This window comes from Schistocerca nitens, chromosome 11, assembly GCF_023898315.1.
Source record: "Schistocerca nitens isolate TAMUIC-IGC-003100 chromosome 11, iqSchNite1.1, whole genome shotgun sequence".
NCBI lineage: Eukaryota > Metazoa > Arthropoda > Insecta > Orthoptera > Acrididae > Schistocerca > Schistocerca nitens.
Window position 1 is genome coordinate 104,392,202 of NC_064624.1, and position 22,349 is coordinate 104,414,550.

General features: G+C 41.9%; 1 protein-coding gene across 1 annotated transcript in view; it reads left to right on the top strand.

Moving 5' to 3' along the window:
* The first annotated feature begins 3,073 nt into the window (after positions 1 to 3,073).
* Positions 3,074 to 22,349, top strand: part of LOC126212884 (zinc finger protein 729-like) — a 74,650-nt gene continuing 55,374 nt past the window's right edge. Inside the window, exons 1-2 of the mRNA XM_049940385.1 lie at positions 3,074 to 3,148; positions 6,541 to 6,623. Of these exons, the coding sequence (XP_049796342.1) occupies positions 6,552 to 6,623 (72 nt within the window). The 5' untranslated portion in view covers positions 3,074 to 3,148; positions 6,541 to 6,551. The remainder of the gene's footprint in view (positions 3,149 to 6,540; positions 6,624 to 22,349) is intronic.

Here is a 22,349-nt window from a genome sequence, read left to right on the forward strand (position 1 = left end):
TCCTGTATCTCTCGCATAAGTTAAGCTCTGCTTGCTTTGCTTTACGCGTTATTAGTTTTGTATGTAGTAGGGAATGTAGCAGAGCTGTTTACTTTGCTTATATACATTCTGCTATTACCTATGGCCTCATCTTCTGGGGTCATAGTAAGAAAAATCTCAAAACCATCTTCACTCTACAAAAACGAGCTGTTAGAATAATTACCAACAGTTCAAGGCTAACTCCTTCAAAGCAATTATTTAAACAACTGAATATTCTACCCCTACCATGCCTCTATATACAGAAAAGCGTAATTAATGTAAAACGAAATATTAACAATTTCCAATCCAACTCGGATCTACATACTTACAACACAAGAAAGTGCAATGACATTCATATAAAAAGAGTTAACAAGGCTTTGGCGCAGAAACAAACAAACATACAAGGAAGCAGATTGTATAACAAACTACCGTTAAAGATAAAAGAAATAAAAAAAATTGTCTTCATTTAAAGAAGCAGTATTCAAGTTTTTAATGACCAACTGCTATTATAGTGTAAAAGAATACCTGGAATAGCTTCATACTAAACAATTATATTTATGTACTCTGTGCCAATAGTAATTTTTATCTGACTGTTACTATGATCTAAATAAATAATATGTACAAAAGTGCTAGAATTGTATGTGTTATATCTAAATGTCAACTGTGTATTCCATGTAAAAAGTCTTTCTCATACATCAATGTAAATAATCAAAGTTGTACATGCTATTTCAATGTGGTCTGATGTTATGTAGTCCACTATGCACATCTGTATTTGTATAGTATTGTTCACCCTATATGTGTGTGTATATATATATATATACACTATGTATTTTTTGACGAAATCCATGCAATGTAAATTGTCTCGTGTATATATATACTATGTATTTTTTTTGACGAAATCCATGCAATGTAAATTGTCTCTGGATGAATAAACAACAACAACAACAACAACAACATAGATGCACTATTAACACTTTCCTTGGTGCGTTTAATTCACTTGCGTCTTTTTGAGTGATCAGTTCGTTCATATTTCAAGTTACAGTCGTACTGTTTACACTTTGTACATTTGGTTGTGCAGACCTACGAATTTTTTGGCTAGCATTAATGAGATCTTGTTGCCTTGACGATTCAGACAGATCCCTTATGGTTAGTACCAAATTTTCCATCGTTTTTATATATTTTTTTACAATGTCAAGTTCTTTTTGAAGTTCAAGTGCCTCAGTCAAAAGGCAAGAAATAATTTCGTTATATATGATTGAAATAACTCAAGGCTTGACGAAAAAATATTATAAGAAAACTCTGGGGGTGTGAAAACATCCTTATTCTAACGTTTTCGACACAATTCGCAGCTTCTGCATTGGATAAATGGGACATGCTTTCCACGGAAGAATTCTCATTGATAACATTCTCCACGCAATCACTAGCTTCTGCAGAGGGCAAATCAAGCACGGATTGCAGGACAGAACGCTAAAAACAAAAATATGGAACTGTATTACAACATTGCTTAGACCTATGTAGCCCATTTGTGTCCGTACGGAATAAATTCACAAATGTCAAAAGCACACACATAGCAAGGAAATTAATTAGCTACCTCAAATGGAGAAGCATCGTTGTCACTCAAAATCCTAACATGTCGTCGTGGCTGTTTATTTGGTGGCATCAAATGTGTCGGAAAGTCAAAAACTGATGGCACTGCTTCGGGCCTGAGACGTTTCTTCCACGTTCCAGGGCTCACTACGTAATCATCTTGTCGGAAAAGGTTTCCGCAAAGAAAACTGCAAGACGTAGGTTTAAAATCTTTCCGCTTCACGGAAGTAATCCACTTCTTTAGCAGCTCTGGGTGCTTTAGAGGAAACCTGTTCAAAAACATCGAATTAGCAAACGCACTAAGTCTGTATTGTTGTGGTGTTGTATCGGTAGTCCTATTACCTGTGGAATGGTAAGTCACTTTCCTTACTCCATCGCTTCGTACAATTGAAAGCGGAACAAGAAATAACCATTTCGATCATCCTTAATTCCTTATACACCGTACAGACCGAGAGAAACTTCTTGGCAAATTCAAATATGGCGGGCAATACAGACTATAGTAATCAGCTGGTGGAGCCATCTATCGGTAGATCCGGTAGTTGAGCATCCCTCACTTCGCTAGCTTTAGACGCCTGTTTGCATGTGTGAACTCCTAGTTTTCGGTGGCGCCATTTAAGAAGCGCAACTTTTGTCACGCCACAAAAAGTTGAACTTGGTTCTACTTGGTTGCGCCATTTTGCCTTCTCCACAATCGAATAACGTCATTCGATTGCTACCTCGCGGCTGGATTCAAACCTTTCTAGTGCGTATTCGTTCACAGATATTGCTTTTGTTTGTGGGTTTGCTATTAATATGTCGAAAAAGTGGTCAACAGCGACAATTATGAGATTCTTGGAGGTGTATCAAGAACGAGAATGCCTTTGGAACCACAAAAGCGAATCATACAAAGACAGAAATTTGAGAGATGCTGCATTAATTGAAATAGTATACAGTATGCGTGAATATGTACCTGTAATTTATGTAGCTACAACAAAATTAAAAATTCGAAACATTCGAAATGCTTACATGAATGAACATAAAAAAGTACTGAAATCGCTTAAGAGTGGTGCGTCTACAGACGGTATTTATAAACCCAGCCTTGTTTGGTATGAAGCTGCAGACCGGTTCTTAAAACACGTAGTCGGGACAAGAGAGACGAGAAGCAGTTTGGTAAGTAATATTTTGCATTTATTATGTTTCCTAAAGATCTTATTTAGTAATACGTACAGCCATTTAATCAGCTGAGACAGGTGACGCCATTTTGCAAACTGCGCAATTACGAAGAATTTGTGGCGTCCTGTGTGAACGGTAGCTCACAACGACACTCCAGAATGACTTGACTTGTGGCGATACTTTCGTTGCGCGTGTGAACCCGGCTTAGCAACCACACACCTACTAGTCGCGAAATGCTCCCCACATGAGGACAGGTATATCTTTGCCTTCTGGCCGATCAATAGCATTAGTTTGTTCTTCCGCATTTATTATCTTAGAGCACAAGACAAGCGTATTCCTAAGTTGCTGCGAATTTTTGTTTTTGAGAAAAGTGGTACATTACGTTCTTCAGGTAATAGACAAGTGTCTAAGGATTAGAGACATGAACGATGGAAAGACAACAATTTATTTTGGAACTAATTTAATACCTGAAGCAGTTCGCGAATGTCTTGTCATGGTGTAATGACTTCGTAACCCAATTGTATTTGGTTATTACGGATGTTGGACACATTTGAACATAACTTTATTTGGTATTTAATTTTCTGTGACAAGATCACTTTCGGTGTATTTGGTTGTGGCTTTGGACGGTGTTCTGAATTTCATACATAACTGTTTATTACAACTAAACAATTGGGTTACTTTCATTGAGTATGCAATTTTTCGAATTGTGTAAGGGAGTGGAATACTTAATAAAAAAGTCTTTTTCGTCTACTGTTGACAGTCATGATAAAGGCACGTTTTCACGTATGTGTAGTGTCGTGCCAAATGCTTGCTATTTTCGCACTGCATGATAAAATCGCTATGTGTGTGTCTCGTAACTTCGTAAAAGAAGCGGCTGAGAGTGTGATGTGGTATGTGAAGTTACTGGAACAGTTTCTCTGTGCAGTGATCCGCGTGAAAGTCAGTGCTAAATATTTGGTGACAGGAGGAAAGGGCCACTGTAAAGTTTCCCCATTGAAAATATTAGAATGGTTGTGTTGACGTGCACACCACATGTAAATATAATAATGTTTGTGAAGGGACAACCAGAAAAAAAAGAGAATTTTTCTATGATCTGATGTATACCTCTTTCAGATTACAAAGTGAGCAGTTTGATTGTCATTTCTTTTGACACAGGGGCCCATAGTTATTACTAATCATTTCAGAGATTCGTTACATTGGGATGAAAGAAAGTGCTGTGTAATCCATTCATTCTGTTGGTTTTCAGTGTGTATTTATTATTCGTCTAGTTCGTTCAGTGCCTCGTTTAAAAATTCAAAGTGCAGCATATAGTGGTATGATTATAATTAGAGATTCTATTCTGTTGTCACCATTTGTTAGTAATGAAAGGATTATAAAACTCTTTGATGGTCAAGGAAAGCTTTGGAGTCCAACAGTTTGTTTTGACCCTCGCTGTAAGCGTTTTATGTTGTTTGAAGTCCTTCTCCTGGGCCTGGGGTTTGTGAGTCGGGTCATGTCTGTACATAGTTGGCGTATTGTTGCATTTGGTGGTGCACGCTTGTGGGTGTTCATGTCAGAAGATGATTTATGTGTGGCATTCGGTGATGTGAATTTGTATAACAATTATGTGGATTTGCTGGAAGAACGTATTACAGTCGCCAGTGAGTTGATCTATTGTTTCGGGGGATTATGTGCTCATGTTGTTTGGTATGGACTGACATGTGTTAGTGTTTTCTTGTTTTTTGTTGGCATGGATATGACAGAAAAAATGTAAGGTATGCTATGCGGTTCCACAGGGTAACGATATGACAGTGATAAGGTTTATGCAGCAGTTCGGTGTGATTGCCTACTATGTGGGGTGTGGTGTGTAACGAGAATATGAAGTTAACTAAGAATCCTGTCTCCTTGGATCAGTGACCTGTGTATGTGACTCTGACACCACAACAATATTTTGAGATCTATTCAACGGAGGACCTTGTTTTAGGTATCAGGAAGATTGTTTTAGTCAAGTATTATGTTGGTTAGCGTTCATCTTTCAATTTTTTTATATGTGAATGGTATTACTTTTTGTTTGTTCTATTTCCTTGTGGGTGTTGTGATTAGGACTAATATTCGGTGGGTTGGTTGGTTAAGGGGGGGGGGGAGGGTTGAGAGGTTGTGGTTGTTTGGAGGTTTTTGTTAATTGTGTGTTGGGGGCATGAGGGGGCACCTTGTTGTATTCCTTGGTGGCTGTGGTTGGTGAGTAATGTTTTGTTTTATTTGCTTTTTAATGCCTTTATATGGTTTGTTTGTTTTGGTGTAGGCATATAGTTCTTGTTTCTATTTTAATTGGTCAAGTAATCAGGGCGTTTCGGATTTTCAATTTGTCTGTGGGGTTTTGATATCATTGGCTTTGTTTGAGCTATGTAGGTGAAGGGCATTAGCGATACAACGTTTTGGAGTTGCGCGTTTTAGTTTCCTGATACCGGGGGCTTCGTTTTGAACTCTGTAGTTCAACATAAGTGTACGTTTCATGTGATTTTCGTGTTTGTAATGTTACGTTGTACGTTGAGAATTTTTTTTTTTTCACGTAGGATGTGATATTTACTTTGTGATGTTGTTTTTCGTGTCCTCATAAATTTAGTGCCTACTTCCTACGGTTGTGCCATTAGTTTCATTTTATTGCTAGAATGAAATTTTGTGGTGAAGTTTGTATGTTTATTCACATTTGTAGGCAATGACATTATAGTCACCATATTGTATACGGTGGAACTAGGGGATGTTCTCACCTTGATGACGTCATGGGTCGAGCCAGGGGGATGGAATCGGATGTTTCCGTAATGCACACTTACATTGTGTTGTACATCAGGATAGACTCAGAATCATTCCACAAACTTTGATGTAACAGATAACTGCAAGCTCCAATTTAACCTTCCTTTCTTCGTCTGCAAAATTTGGTCAACTAGTGTACATTATGGTTTTACTTAGTAAATTCACTGTATTATATTAGTTTCTTTGCTTGATCATAATGCCAAATGTAGGGTTCATCCAGATAAATCTCTCTCCCATAGTTCACAAAATAGTGCAATGTACCTTAAGCCAGTGCCCCATAGTGCATTATACCTTAAGCCGGTGCTCCAAAGGAACTGTAGCAATCAATGTACATTTATAATACAATATTTCAGTGCCTGTATTGTTAAGAATGACGACGCAATGGCTGTAGTTGCCGCAGCACTTATTCCTGCAGACATGCATGCACGTCCGAAGGAACATTGCGTCATTTCTCTTAACAGCACAGAAACTGAAATATCATATTTATTCACTAATACTAGGCAGCGACATCAAATTAAAAGTCCTCTCCTGTGTGGGAATTATATAATGTGTGTGTGAATACAGGTTGTGGCACAGGAACGATGACGTACATAAGTTTGGGTATGGCTGTCAGTCGTGGATGGATAGCCAAAGTGGTTAAGGTGACCACTTGTGGACAGCAGGAAATTCAGATTCAAATTTTGGTGCAGCACAGATTTTCATTGTCATCATTCCCTTAAACAGCTGATGGTTGTTGGTATTCGCAACTGTGAAAATATTTCAGTATTCATTTATCTGCATTGTGCATGATTTTGAGATTGTGTTCTGACTATCTGTAAAAACTTAGGTCACGTTGTTGGATGCTTGTTTCTTAGCCAGGGTCATACGTATTTCTTGTATAGTTTGTTGTTTGCTGCGGTCCATAAGAGACGGAAAATATTGGCTTTGAGCTATACCTCATAGTAAGAATGGAAATTGAGTACAGCTGTTTTTATATGATTGTCTGTTTTTCAGACGTGTATGACATGGATGGCATGAATACTATCTGGATAAAACAAGAGATAACAGATGAGGTACCTTCTGAGCCGGACCCTATGGTGAGTGGCTTCCTTGTATTTCCTGCTACTGTTTCATTAATTTCTGTGTGCAGTATGGTGTGTGAGTAAACATAATCTAATTTTGTTGCTGTATGAGTGAGTCATTCAGTCTCAATTTTCTAAAATTGAAGTGTATGTTCATGTTAAATATTACATGTTACAACACTACTTTATGTCATTGCTGGTGTGGAAGCTCTCATACAATGGAGGTAGTGCACCAACTAATTCTTTGATGGTATATTTGGCTTAGTGAGTTTATTCTGATCTGATTTATCTCTTTTTAAATGTCAACTTTATTGACCTACATAATACTAAGATTCATTTTCTCATGAATATAGCAATGTCACTAAATATAAAAATGAAAAACATTACATCTTTTTACACTGTGTGCACCATGAATTTAGATTTCTATGTATTTGATTTAAAATAATTATTTCAGAAATGAGTGTGAAGACATACTTATTGTGTTCATCAGTCTGAGAAATATGTTTCATAATAATATTCACATTCTGCATTGGCTTCGAATATGTAAACGAGGCTTCAGTAAGGACTGACAGCAATTAAGTTCACTTTCAGAGGGATATCATTAAGTGACATCAATTAATAGTTATGCGATTTGATATATGTATGCAGCTTTACTGTATGGTTAAAAGATAATGGCATCCTCTTGGTAAAATAGTCCCCCATTCGGATCTCCGGGTGGGGACTGCTCGAGAGGACGTCGTTATCAGGAGAAAGGAAACTGACGTTCTACGGATCAGAGTGTGGAATGTCAGATCCCTTTATCAGGCAGGTAGGTTAGAAAATTTGAAATGGGAAATGTATAGGTTAAAGTTAGATATAGTGGGAATTAGTGAAGTTCGATGGTAGGAGGAACAAGACTTTTGGTCAGGTGAATACAGGGTTATAAATACAAAATCAACTAGGGGTAATGCAGGAGGAGGTTTAATAATGAATTTAAAAAATGGGAGTGCAGGTAAGCTGCTACAAACAGCATAGTGAACACATTATTGTGCCCAAGATAGACACAAAGCTCATGCCTACTACAGCAGTACACATTTATATGCCAACTAGCTCTGCAGATGATGAAGAAATTGATGAAATGTATGATGATGAGATAAAAGAAATTATTCAAATAGTGAAGGGAGATGAACATTTAAGTCATGGGTGACTGGAATTCGATAGTAGGGAAAGGAAGAGAAGGAAACGTAGTAGGTGAATATGAATTGGGGTTAATAAATGAAAGAGGAAGCTGCCTGGTAGAATTTTGCACAGATCATAACTTCATCATTGCTAACACTTGGTTCAAGAATCATAACAGAAGGTTGTATACCTGGAAGAGGCCTGGAGATGCTCGAATGTTTCAGATAGATTACATAATGGTAAGACAGAGATTTAGGAACCAGATTTTAAATAGTAAGACATTTCCAGGGGTAGCTGTGGACTCAGACCACAATCTATTGGTTATGAACTGTAGATTAAAACTGAAGAAACTGCAAAAAGGTGGGAATTTAAGGAAATGGGACCTGGATAAACTGACTAAACCAGAGGTTGTACAGTTTCAGGGAGAGCATAAGGGAACAATTGACAGGAATGGGGGAAAGAAATGTAGTAGGAGAAGAATGGGTAGCTCTGAGGGATGAAATAGTGAAGGCAGCAGAGGATCAAGTAGATAAAAAGACGAGGGCTAGTAGAAATCCTTGTGTACCAGAAGAAATATTGAATTTAATTGATGAAAGGAGAAAATATGAAAACGCTGTAAATGAAGCAGGCAAAAAGGAATACAAACGTCTCAAAAATGAGATTGACAGGAAGTGCAAAATGGCTAAGCAGGGATGGCTAGAGGACAAATGTAAGGATGTAGAGGCTTATCTTACTAGGGGTAAGATAGTGCCTACAGGAAAATTAAAGAGACTTTTGGAGAAAAGAGAACCACGTATATGAATATCAAGAGCTCAGATGGAAACCCAGTTCTAAGCAAAGGAGGGAAAGCAGAAAGGTGGAAGGAGTATATAGAGGGTCTATACAAGGGTGATGTACTTGAGAACAATATTATGGAAATGGAAGAGGATGAAGATGAAATCGGAGATATGATACTGAAAGACCTAAATCGAAACAAGGCCCCGGGAGTAGACAACATTCCATTAGAACTACTGACAACCTTGGGAGAGCCAGTCCTGACAAAACTCTACCATCTGGTGAGCAAGATGTATGAAACAGGCGAAATACCCCCAGACTTCAAGAAGAATGTAATAATGCCAATCCCAAAGAAAGCAGGTGTTGACAGATGTGAATATTACTGAACTATCAGTTTAATAAGTCACAGCTGTAAAATACTAACACAAATTCTTTACAGACTAATGGAAAAACTGGTAGAAGCCGACCTCGGGGAAGATCAGTTTGGGTTTCGTAGAAATATGGGAACACATGAGACAATACTGACCCTATGACTTATCTTAAAAGATAGATTAAGGAAAGGCAAACCTATGTTACTAGCATTTGTAGACTTAGAGAGATGCTTTTGACAATGTTGACTGGAATACTCTCTTTCAAATTCTGAAGGTGGCAGGGGTAAAATACAGGGAGCGAAAGGCTATTTTCAATTTGTACAGAAACCGGATGGAGTGGAGGGACATGAAAGGGAAGCAGTGGTTAGGAAGAGAGTGAGACAGGGTTGTAGCCTCTCCCCAATCTTATTCAATCTGTATAATGAGCAAGCAGTAAAGGAAAGAAAAGAAAAATTCAGAGTAGGTATTAAAATCCATGGAGAAGAAATAAAAACTTTGAGGTTTGCCGATGACATTGTAATTCTGTCAGAGACAGCAAAGGACTTGGAAGAACAGTTGATTGGAATGGACAGTGTCTTGAAAGGAGGATATAAGATGAACATCAACAAAAGCAAAACGAGGATAATGGAATGTAGTTGAATTAATTTGGGTGATGAAGGGGTATTACATTAGGAAATGAGACACTTAAAGTAGTAAAGGAGTTTTGCTGTTTGGGGAGCAAAATAACGATGATTGTTGAAGTAAAGTAAAATGTAGACTGGTATGACAAGGAAAGTGTTTCTGAAGAAGAAAAATTTGTTAACATCAAGTATAGATTTAAGTGTCAGGAAATCGTTTCTGAAGGTATTTGTATGGAGTGTAGCTATGTATGGAATTGAAACGTGGATGTTAAATAGTTTGGACAAGAAGAGAATAGAAGCTTTCGAAATGTGGTGCTACAGAAGAATGCTGAAGATTAGATGGGTAGATCACATAACATAACTAATGAGGAGGTATTGAATAGAATTGGGGAGAAGAGGAGTTTGTGGCACAACTTGACTACAAGAAGGGATCGGTTGGTAGGACATGTTACGAGGCATCAAGGGATCACCAATTTAGTATTGGAGGACAGTGTGGGGGGTAAGAATCGTAGAGGGAGACCAAGAGATGAATACACTAAGCAGATTCAGAAGGATGTAGGTTGCAGTAATTACTGGAAGATGATGAAGCTTGCACAGGATAGAGTAGCATGGAGAGCTGCATCAAACCAGTCTCAGGACTGAAGACAAAAACAACAACAACAATAATAATATTTATATTCTGCATTGGCTTTGAATATGTAAACGAAGCTTCAGTAAGGACTCACAGCAATTAAGTTCCCTTTCAGAGGGATATCATTAAGTGGCAGCAATTAATAGTTATGCAATTTGATATATGTAGAATGAATCACTATGCTAGCAGCGCAGTTGTGACAAAGCCATAGGGTTTCCCTTTGACTGTTAGCATGTTTCTTTGCTACCACCCTGTAAATTCACTTTCCATTGTCATAAATAATGTTAGTAAAATTGCAAGTATGATACAGAAAACCAAAGCAGTTGTTGGTGTAAATTAAAGGGCTACAGAGTTAAGCACTGTGAAGTGTCACACAATGCAACCAATTGGAGGCTGGTCAGCAATTGCCGGACAGACTAACTCACAGGGTGCCATTAGTCATTCTTACAGTGCTTCCTACAAGGACGGACGGGACTGACACAACTATACAACAGTTGACTTTTGAACTACCTGCAGGTCCCAAATCTGTTTCCTCCAGCATCTGTCAAAATCCTAAACTAGCTCTGAGAAAATTAGGGAAGTAACTATATATAATCAAATTTACTAAAAACAGTAATAGGTTGAGTAGAACCTGCTGATGTCAGGGTTTGGCATTAACCCTTGATATAATGAAAGTTGGCTCATCCTTAGGGTAGTTTAATGTATAGGTTACTGTAAGGTAATTTTTTGATTTTGAGCTGGCAAAGCCAACAAATGGGATATTGTAAGGGTCACTAATATTATTGTTGTGACATTTATTTTAGACCAGTTGGGTTTTTTGATGGGCAGCTTTGGCAAGTTCCATATTTGGCATTACTGCCAGAAAGAGCCCTGTTACAATCTGGTAGAACTTATAATCTTTGCAAATTAATTGAAAATTCTAACTTTTTAGAATAGATGAGAACTAGTTTGAACTTCAACTCTGAAACTATTGCGAAGCCACATGAAATCTTCTCACACATCATTTGCCACTTTAGTTGGTAGACTGAATATTTTTGTTGACGTCTGATATTTATTTGAGTATGAATTCATTGAAAGCCACCTTTGTTGCCAAATTTAATAAAACGTAATATTTTTGGTTGGTTTATATTTCATTTGCTAAACACATGGTGTCATCATTCTTTCCACAGTTCTACTGTGACATTGTTCTCATGGCTTTGGTCAGTGTCCATTTGAAGTCGTAATGGCTGAATGAATATTTGCCAGTTCCCATCTTAAAAGATAATAATGATGTCAAAGATTGTTGTATTTCCATCTGCTGTGAGGTTTCCATTCAAAAAAATTTTGGCCACCAGTCTGGTGTTCTCAGGAAATGTAGATAGCACTTTAATGATTCTGTTTCCATGCTGTCACTGTTTCATTTATCATTCTACCTCTTAACTTCACCATTAGTTTTTTCCACAATTCTTGACATTCTGTTACTTCTCTTTAAATAGTAGATTTCTCCAGCTGTCACACTTCTCTTTAGGTCAATATTTAAAATCATTAGTTCTGTTAATAGGACAGATACAGCCATTATACTACTCTCTCCTTTATTGTTGTTGTTGGAAATATTCTTGTCTCACAAAAAAAATTCATATGCGTTATTACTTTTTTTCCTTTGTTGTATTTGGTGTTACGCAATCCACTCTTATCGGCACATGACCCCTAGATATTTAAAGCATTCTACCTGCCTCGTAAATGCTATGTCATTGATGTGTTTGTAAAAACTATCACTATTCAGTGTGACATATTGAGTTTCTGTGAGGCTCGCCTACAATCCCCGTTTGTCATATTCCTGATACAGTTAAGAGCCAAAGAAACTGGTACACCTGTCTTACATCATGTAGGGACCATGTGAGCATGCAGAAGTGCTGCAGCATGATGTAGCCTGGTCTCGACTTATGTCAGCAGTAGTACTGGAGGGAACTGACACCATGAATTCTTGAGCGCTGTCCATAAATCCGTAAGAGTATGAGGGGGTGGAGATCTCTTCTGAACAGCACATTGCAGGACATCCCAGATGTGCTCAACAGTGTTCATGTCAGGGGAGTTGTTGTGGCCAGCGGAAGTGTTTAAACTCAGAAGAGTGTTTTTGGAGCCTTTCCGTAGCAATTCTGCCTGTGTGGGGTGTTGCATTGTCCAGCTGGAATTGCTAAAGTCCCTCAGAATGCACAATGGATACGAATGGATGCAGGTAGTCAGACAGGAAGCTTATGTACATGTTACCTGTCAGTTGTATCTAGACATATCGGGGGGGTTCCATATCACTCCAACTGCACAAGCCCCAACCATTACAGAGCCTCCACCAGCTTGCACAGTCCCCTGCTGCTGTGCTGAAATGCATAAATTATATTATTTGTAAGTTATTAATATTTATATTTGTTGTTCACAAAATTCGTAACAATTGTAGCAGAGACATAAATTACACATATAGCACAGTGTTTAAAAGTCCCTGATACAAGCAGTGAAAACAAGCAGACATGGCAGCACGATTACCCCAGTCTATGACAACCCCAATTTGTGTGGGCTTTTTCCTTCTTTTTTTTTTGCTATAGTTCAGTGTTATAGCATGTGTAAAGTTGGTGTTCTGACTAGTCAGGCTGCAGCAGCAGTTGTAGCAAGAAGTTCATAAAGTGCTTTATTATTTTATGAGGCACATTAAGTTGCAGAACACTTACACATTAGGTTCTGACCACATCCTTTGTCACAAAATGAAAGAGAAACACCATTAATTCACACAAGCAAGCACACCTCATGCAAACATGATTACCAACCCCGGCAGCTTGGACCAGAGCTGCTTGGGGGTCCCGTGTGTGTGAAGTCTGCTTGATTGTGAGAATGAATGTTGTTTTTCTCTTTCTTCTTCTGATGAAGGATGTTGCTGAAAGCTAATGTGTAAATGTCTTTTAATTGTGCCTGTCTGCAACTTAATGTGTTACCTGTACAGTAAGTAGTAATCTGTCTTTTCCTTGTGTTGTTGACATTCCAACCTGTAGTTTCCCTAGTTTTATCATCGAACAATTTAGGTTTAAATTGGTTATTGTCAGCTCATAAACTAACCATGAATATCCATGAAAAGGAAAGGATGGTGGTTCATATATAAATATTTGGGTTGAGTAGCATAGTGTTAATGTGACGAATTCTTTAAAATAAGCTGCAGACCTGAGCTAATGTTCTTGTCTTCAGTTGGGTAAGGTCTTGTGTCTGATTGTGCATCCAGAACACTGTTGTGGCTTCAGACTGTGTTAATGGGGCCTGGTATGTTTTGGTGATCACAAGTTGAACAATTAAAAGTATTCTGGGACTTTAAATTTAGTTGGAACTTGGGAATTTCAAGTCACTGGCAAGGATTGATTCTTTGTAGTCATGTAAACTTTTAATATTTAACTGTTTATAAGGAGCTGTGAACTTTTAGTGAGTTTGCTGCATATTAATTGTATGATGAACTTGTTCTACATCAATGATGATGATCTTCATCATGATAATGAACTATAGATTTCACCGTGAATGCTAATGAAATTTCACACTTTCTCAAGCTGTTAAGAACCAGCTGCTAGTTCTTTGTGAATTAGTGTGTGGCTTTGTGCATTTATTCCAACTTACTACTGTATGTAAATTATCCACTTGCACTGTAAGTATACCTCATTGAGCTACTTTGAATGTTATACAGTTGATTTATTAACTTTGATGTGAAACCACCATTCACATGTATTTGTGTGCTTACAAAAATAAAGTTCTAGTTAAAATTCTAAACTGCTCATTGTAGACAACATCAACAGCCTACAGGATTGTTTTAACATATTTACCCTTCATTTTAATTAATTATTTCTTATTTTATGTCACTATTGTCAGTACCAGTAAGAGGGCTTCTGGATTAATTTTGAGCTATAATTTGAGCTTAAAGGCTACCATGTATAAACTACCCCTGCTGACTCATTGAGCATGTACTGAAACATCATGTTGTGCATTGCCCTCTGCAAGCTGCTTGTTCTGTAAGAGTTTAATTGATGCATGTAGAGGCCAATGTTTTGTAAAGTTATAGTCTCTCACTGTTCTTTACTAGGAACCACATCATAAGCTTAACCTTTAACTAAATCAGCAAAGGCAATGTGTAGCTCCTTCCTTAGGCTATAAATTTCCCCACTAGTCATAGTAAAATAGAGATTATCTGTACTGTCTAAACTCACTCAGGTCTTCCAAAATATGATGGCCAACATTCTTCTGTAACCCCCTGTGGGCCCGGGGGTTAAAATAGGCCCTAGGTATTCCCGCCTGTCGTAAGAGGTGATTAAAATGAGTCTCGCACCTTTTGGCCTTTATGTGATGGTCCCCTGTAGGGTTTGACCTCCATTTTTCAAAATTTTCTCGAAGAGACAGCCAATTGGGGCAGGGCGCCTTACATGGTGCATCGTGTCCGTCATACACTGAGATCTTTAGCCCACTTTCTCGTTGTGGCATTGCAGTCCCACTCATCTGCCATCTCTTGAGCGAGGACACCTTCCTGGGTGCATTTTCCTTCGCCTACTGTGCAGTGTCGTTTTCTGTGCCAATGAGGATCACAGAATTCCTTGCATCTCATATCCAGCATGGTAGCAGGTCCGTTGTGGTGGGGCCACCATGTGCCCTGTTGGTTGTAGCCCCCTGACAACACAGTATCGCTCTACTGATGCCTGCGCCGTTAACTCCCCATGTGTGCCATGGAGTAGATGCCCACTCCCTGGGGCATCGGGACTCACGGCAATGGTCATCGTGCCAGGTGGCCCTTGCTGAGGCTGAGTGGCGCCCATGGGAGGGGCCCCTGGTTGAAGTGGGTGGAATCAGGGTGGCTGACACGCCATGAAGCATAGTACGTCATCTCCTGCTGGTGGTCCGTCGCCAGCAGTCTCTAAGTGGGCAAAGTCTAACTTCAATGCTAAGAAATATGACCCCAAATTGGTCCCCTCCCTGTCCACACCACGGGTGGAACGCCAGGCCAAGGATGGCAGTGAAGCTTATTCACCCTAGTACCTCATACGTACAAGAGTTGATGGGGAATCTTTCATGTCCATGAAGCCTCAGTTTTTTGTGTAGCGTTTGGAGGACAAGTTGGGGGGAGTGGAGGACTTGTCCAACTGTGCTCTGGGTCAGTCTTGATAAAAACAGCATCCTCTGTCCAGTCACGGGCATTACTCGCTTGTGACAGGGTATGTTTCTGTTACCACGCCCCGTAAGAGCTTAAATATGGTCCAGGAAATTATATTCCACAGGTACAGACAACAAGCAGTCAGACAACAAGCTGTGCTCCAATTTAGAGTGCTGAGGTGTTCATTTCTGTCTGGCGCCATTCGGCCATATGTCTTCCTACTGTACTTCCAGCGTCACATGTTGAGATTGTGGACGTCCATCACATCCCGATACTCCATGTGCCGCACCTCCCATCTGTGTCAACTGCCGAGAGCATCATTCACCTTGCTCGCCAGACCGCAGGATTTTACAGAAAGAGAGGAAAATCATGGAATATAAGATGCTGGACCAACTGACCTACACTGAGGCTAAGAGGAAATTTGAGTGCTTACATCCTGTGGCTATCACCTCCTCTTACGCTGGCGCTACAAAAACAGTTGTTGCCTCATCAGTTCCTCACATTCCTGTCGCCTCTCAGAACCAGGAGACTCCACCTGCCCCTTGATGGTGGGGGGGCACTTCCTTCCGTGTTGCTCCCACACCCCTTATTTCGGGAGCAACACCGCCCCCCAACCATCGAGGATATCAGTCCCCACTTATGAGCAGGAGAAGCGGAAGTCTTCTTTGGCTCCTCTTGCTAGGAAGGGGTCCCTTGGGTCACTGCCTTCCCAGGTTTCTCCTAGTGGAAGAGATGACACCTGCCAGTGTCTGAAGAGCCCAAAAGCAGCTGGTCATAGGGCTTCATGCTCATCCTCAGTCCCAGAGACTGAATGAGTGAAGTCCTCCCAGCCAGGAAAACCCAAGAAGCAGTGAGAGAAATCCGACAAGGAGGTCCCTAAGACCAAAGCAATTGCGGTGGCACCCACACCACCACTACCTACAAGCTCTGCTTCTGTGGATGAGGCCGCTGAGGACCTAGATCTCCGGCCAAATGCGTTACGTGTGGTAGGGTTCCCATGAGGGTGCATGTCCACCTCCATCCCTTCGTTGCACCAACTGTATGGATGACCACACTGCTTCCTCTAGAGATTGCCCCATTTTCAAAGATGAATGGCTTACTCAGGAAACCAGAGTGAAGGAAAAGGTGTCTACATTTGCTGCTCGTAAGGTATTTGCCAGTCGCAAGCCCACTCTGCCTCCAGCAGGTAAATATAGCACTGTCCTTGCATCTCCTCGGCCTTCTAAGGAGGCAGCCATGCAGACTTGTGATCTCACCTTTAGTGCCACGGTCGTCAGATTGGCCAGTGCAAAGATTGCCCGTTCAACCTCCACACTATCACCTACACACTCTACAGCTCACCCTTCATTGGCACCTGATAAATCATGAGCCTCAAAATCAGACACCCAGACTTCCAAAAAAGAGCCTACTCGCGAAGATTTTTTACATACCCCAATTTCACAACCGTCGATTCCTCCCTCATCTCAATCTCCTGTTTCCAAGAAGGCTCATAAGAAATGAAGTTCCTCTCCTTCTCCTCCATGGCGTGTCTCATCTACAGCACCACCTGGCGGGAAGCGCCTTCAGCTGTCTTCAGTGTCACCAAGGCACACTGCTGGCGGCCGATCAACCGACCAATCGCTGGTGGCAGGAGCTGCCCCCAAACAACCTATGGATCAGGATCTTCTGCCTTTGACTGAATGCCGTTCCATGCTGTTGGCTGCCGGCTCTCTGAAGTCGTTGAGTTGAGAGCAACCGTGGTAAGATTCTTCCCTTTTCTGTCCACCCTATGTCAATTATCCACTGGAATATCTGCAGCATTAGAGCTTATCGGGATGAATTTTCAATCCTCTTACGATCATACTTGCCGGTCAACTTCTGTCTTCAGGAAACAAAACTGCGTCCCCACGATCGCTTTGTGTTCCCTCATTTCCAGTCAGTCCGGTTTGATCTCCCGTCTGTTGATGGCACTCCAGCACACAGGGGACTTACGATTCTTCTCCATGATACTGTCCATTATCACCCAATCCCCTTAAACAGTTCCTTCCAAGCTGTTGCAGTCCGTCTTTCCCTTTCTGGATATGTCTTCTCTCTTTGTACCATGTACATTCCATCATCCACACCGATGGCAAGAGCACATCTCCTTCCTCTCCTTGGTCAGCTCCCACGCCCCTATTTGCTGGTTGGGGACTTCAATGCCCACCACCCGCTTTGGGGGTCCTGCAAGGCTTTCTATTGATTGACCTTTTCCACCAAGCAGATCTTGTTTGCCTCAACACTGAGGAACCTACATTTTTGTCTGCCTCCATGACAAATTTCTCTCATTTGGATCTTTTAGTCGGTACTGTTCAGCTAGCTCGGCGCTTTGAATGGTTCACTCTTGCTGATACACACTCGAGTGACCATTTTCCATGTGTCCTTCGATTGAAGCTACAACTGCCATCTGTGCACCCGAAACGCTGGAAGTTTGCTCAAGCCGATTGGACACTTTTTTCGTCTCTAGCGACATTCGATGACCGTCACTTTCCTAGCATCGATGATCAGGTCACTCCTGTTTACCAAAGTTATTCTTACAGCTGTGGAACGTTCAATATCTCGCACCTCCGATTTGCCCCAGTTCCTTGGTGGAACGAGGTGTGCCGTGACGCAGTACGCGAGTGGAGACATGCTCTTCGCATTTTCTGCGACCATCCTACTTTGGCCAACTGTATCCACTATAAGCAGTTATGTGCGCGATGCCATCGCGTCATCTGCGATAGCAAGAAGGCAAGCTGGGAGTTATTTACTAGCTCTTTTAACACTTTCACTCCCTCCTCAGAAGTTTGGAGTTGAATTTAGTGGTTATCTGGTGCACCTAGTTTCTCCCCGATCTCTGGGCTCACTGTCGCGCATGATACCTTAGTGGACCCAGTCGCAATTTCTAATTCATTGGTCAACACTTTGCTGAGATTTTGAACTCTTCAAATTACCTGCAGCCTTTCTCCCAAAGAAAGGTGCAGTGGAAGTGCGGCCTGTTGCTTTCTCATCTCAAAATAGCGAAAGCTATAATACTGTTTTCTCCGTGTGGGATCTCCAACACGCACTCTCTTCTTCTCACTCTTCTGCCCCAGGACCAGATGGTGTCCACGTCCAAATGTTGCTGCATTTATCCTACCATAATCTGCTTTACCTCCTTCGCCTTTATAATCAAATATGGACTGACAGTACTTTTCCCAGAAGATGGTGGGAAGCTATCGCCGTTCCTGTTCTGAAACCTGGAAAGGACAAACATCTCCCCTCTAGCTATTGCCCCATTTCTCTCATGCGTAGTTTATGTAAGGTTTTGGTGAATTGCCATTTAGCCTGGCGGCTGAAGTCCCGAAGCCTTTTAACACCCGCCTAATGCGGTTTCCGAAAGCATCGTTCTGCAGTTGACCATCTTGTTGCACACTCCACTTATATCATGAACAATTTTCTCAGGAAATGCCAAGTGGTAGCAATATTTTTTGATCTGGAGAGAGTGTACGATACCTATTGGAGGACAGGCATCCTCCGCACACTGTTCTCTTGGGGCTTTCGCGGTTGGCTATCCCTGTTTGTTCGTGAATTTATGACAGAGTGCACATTTAAAGTGCGGGTGAGCACTACTCTCTCCTTTACTTTCTCCCAAGAAAATGGGGTGCCCCATGGCTCCGTGCTAAATGTTGTACTGTTTGCCATCACCATAAATCCAATTATAGATTGTCTCCTTCCCGATGTCTTGGGCTCCCTCTTTGTTTACAATTTTGCAATCTACTACAGCTCTCAACGGACCAGCCTTCTTGAACGATGTCTTCAAGGATGTCTCAATCGTCTCCACTATTGGAGCATCAAAATTGGCTACCTCCTTTCCCCCAATAAGACCGTTTGTGTAAATTTTTGGCTTCGCACGGAATTTCTTCCACTTTCCCTACATCTAGGCCCTGTCCACCTTCCGTTCGCAGACATCGCTAAATTCTTGAGACTTGTGTTTGACAAAAAACGGTGCCTGTCCTCACACGTTTTCTATCTTTTGGCTCGCTGTCTGCGATCCATCAACACTGTGTTCAGAATGGTCCCTCCTGGGGAGTGGACTGAGTGGTCTTTCTCCGCCTATATTGCGCCTTAGTGCACTCGAAATTGTACTATGGAAGCATAGTTTACTCCTCTGCTCGGCCGTCTATTCTTCGGCATCTCGACTCTGTCCACCACCATGGATTGCATTTAGCATCTGGAGCTTTTTAAACCATACCTATGGAAAGCCTTTATGCTGAGACTGCTGAACGTCTGCTGTCCAATCGGCGAGCTGTCCTTCTTAGTCGTTATGCTAGCCGTCTGTGTTCCATGCCTGCTAATCTGGCCCATGACCTTTTTTTCGATGCCTCCGTGGATTTGGGGTATGCAAGACGCCCTTCCTCTCTACTACCAACAGGAGTCCACTTCCATCAACTGCTAAGATCTCTTTCCTTCCACATTCCTACAACTTTCTTGACAACTGGGCGTACAGCTCTGCCTTGGCTCCGCCTCTCGACCTGCCTGCTCCGTGACCTTTGTCATCTTCTCAAGGATGGTACCCCTTCTCTCGTTTTATCGTTGGGCATCTGCTGCTCTATGCGCACGAATGAAGGATGCCGTATTTATTTACACTGCTGGCTCAAAAACATAATTTGGTGTTGGGAGTGCCTATATTGTTGGCGACACCCCTAATAGATAGATTTTGGCTTCCCGAACAGTGTTCAGTTTTTACTGCGGAGCTTTACGCTGTTCTCCAGGCTGTCCAATACATCTGTTGCCATCAGTGGGTACAGTATATTATATGCTCATATTCGCTCAGCTCTCTCCTCAGTGTCCAAGCTCTTTACCCTGTCCTCCCTCTGGTCCACCGGATTCAGGACTGCCTACACTTGCTCCACGGGGTGCGTCTCTGTGGTATTACTCTGGATCCCAGGGCATGTTGGTATCTGTGGAAACGAGGTGGCCGATATAGCGGCCAAGGCTGCAGTCTCTCTTCCTCATCCTGCTGTTCACATGGTTCCCTTTGCCGATATACAGAGTGTTTTCTGTCGTCGTGTTGCTCTCTTTTATGGCACGCTCATTGGTCTACACTTCCCAATAATAAATTGCAGGATGTGAATGCTCTTCCCAGTGCTTGGACCTCTTCCTCCCGAACTCATCGTCGGGAAGAAGTAATTTTAACTAGACTCCGGATAGAGCACTGTCTTTTTAGCCATCGACATCTTTTAAGTGGCAATCCTCCCCCGTTTTGTCCCCATTGCTCTCAACTGTGGACGGTGAGACACCTTTTACTTCAGTGCCCCCATTTTACTCCACTACACGCCCATTTACAGCTGTCGCCTGATATATCTTCCATTTTAGCAGATGACACGTGCTCAGCCAATTGCGTTCTCGAGTTTATCAGTGTCAGTGAGATGACGTCAGTCAGTTGAAGATCTTCTTGAGGGAAACAACCCCCCCCCCCCTTCTGTAGTGATTTTCTAAGCTTTCCTTCTATTTTTTAGTTTCCCCATTTTCTGACTTTTGCTCCCATTGCTGCTGATTTCCTGTTAGTTATTTTTTTTTAAATTTTTTTTTACCGTTCCGTAAGCCACAGAATGGGCACTAATGACCATAACAGTTTTGCGACCTAAAACCATAACAAAAAAAAGTACAGGAAGCAATCCACAAGGCGCAGTCATGGGCTCTAGCCCACAGCTTCCAGTCTTTGGCTGCAAAGTCGTGTGTTATGCACTTGTGTCGGCATCGTACCGTTCATCTGGAACCAGAACTTTACCTCGCTGATGATCCCTTCACTGTAGTGGAGACACATTGATATTTAGGACTGGTTTTTGATGCCCTGATTAACTTGGCTTCCTCATCTGCATCAACTTGCTTGGAACTCCAGGCAGAACCTCAATGCCCTCTGCTGCCTGAGCAACACCAACTGGGGTACAGATTGCTCTACGCTGCTGCAGCTCTACGGAGCCTTTGTTCAATCCTGCCTTGACTATGTGACTCTGGTTTAAGGTTGGGGAGCACCCTCAGCATTGCGTTTACTGGACCCAGTGCACCACTGTGGCGTTCGACTAGCGACGGGAGCTTTTAGGATGAGTCTGGTGACCAGTGGCCTGACAGGCTGGAGTTCCTCCATTGCAGGTCAGGCGAGCACAACTGCTCACCAGTTACATTGCACATGTTCGTAATTCTCCCGTGCATCCGAATTACCGTCTTGTTTTCCCACCCTCGGCAGTTCATCTCCCGCATTGGCGGCCCAGGTCAGGGCTTACAATTGCTGTTCACATTCAATCCCTTCTGTCTGAACTGGAGTCCTTGCCTTTACCACCTATACTCGAGGACCTTTCGCGTACACCTCCATGGTGTACACCTAGGCCGCGGCTTCGCCTGGATCTTTCACATGGCTCAAAGGACTCCATTCACCCCGGGGCTCTCTGCCGTCACTTCCTCTCAATTCTTGACATGTACCGAGGGCATGAAGTGGTTCGCACCTACAGCTCGATGGCTGATGGTCACATTGGCTTTGCGTATGTCCATGGAGGACATATTGAACAACATTCCTTGCCTTATGGCTCCAGTGTTTTCACTGCAGAGCTGGTGGCTATATCTCGTGCTCTTAATCACATCCGTTCATGCCCTGGGGAGTCGTTTTTTCTATGTACTGACTCCTTGAGCATCCTACAAGCTATTGACCAGTGCTACCCTTTTCATCCTTTGATAGTGATCATCCAAGAGTCCATCTATGCCCTGGACCAGTCTGGTCGTTCAGTGGTGTTTGTGTGGACCCCAGGACATGTCGGAATCTCAGACAGTGAAGTTGCTGACAGGCTGGCCAAACAGGCTATGGAGATTGTCATTCCAATAACTGACCTGCATTTGTTTTTAAGCCGCCAGGTTTTTTGGCTTTGGGATACGGAATGGCATAGTCTCAGTACGCACAACAAACTACAAGCCATTAATGAGACTACTAATGTGTGGCAGTCCTCCATGCAGGCCCCTTGCAGGGACTATGTGGTTCTCTGCTGGCTCTGCATTGGCCACCCTTGAGCAACCCAC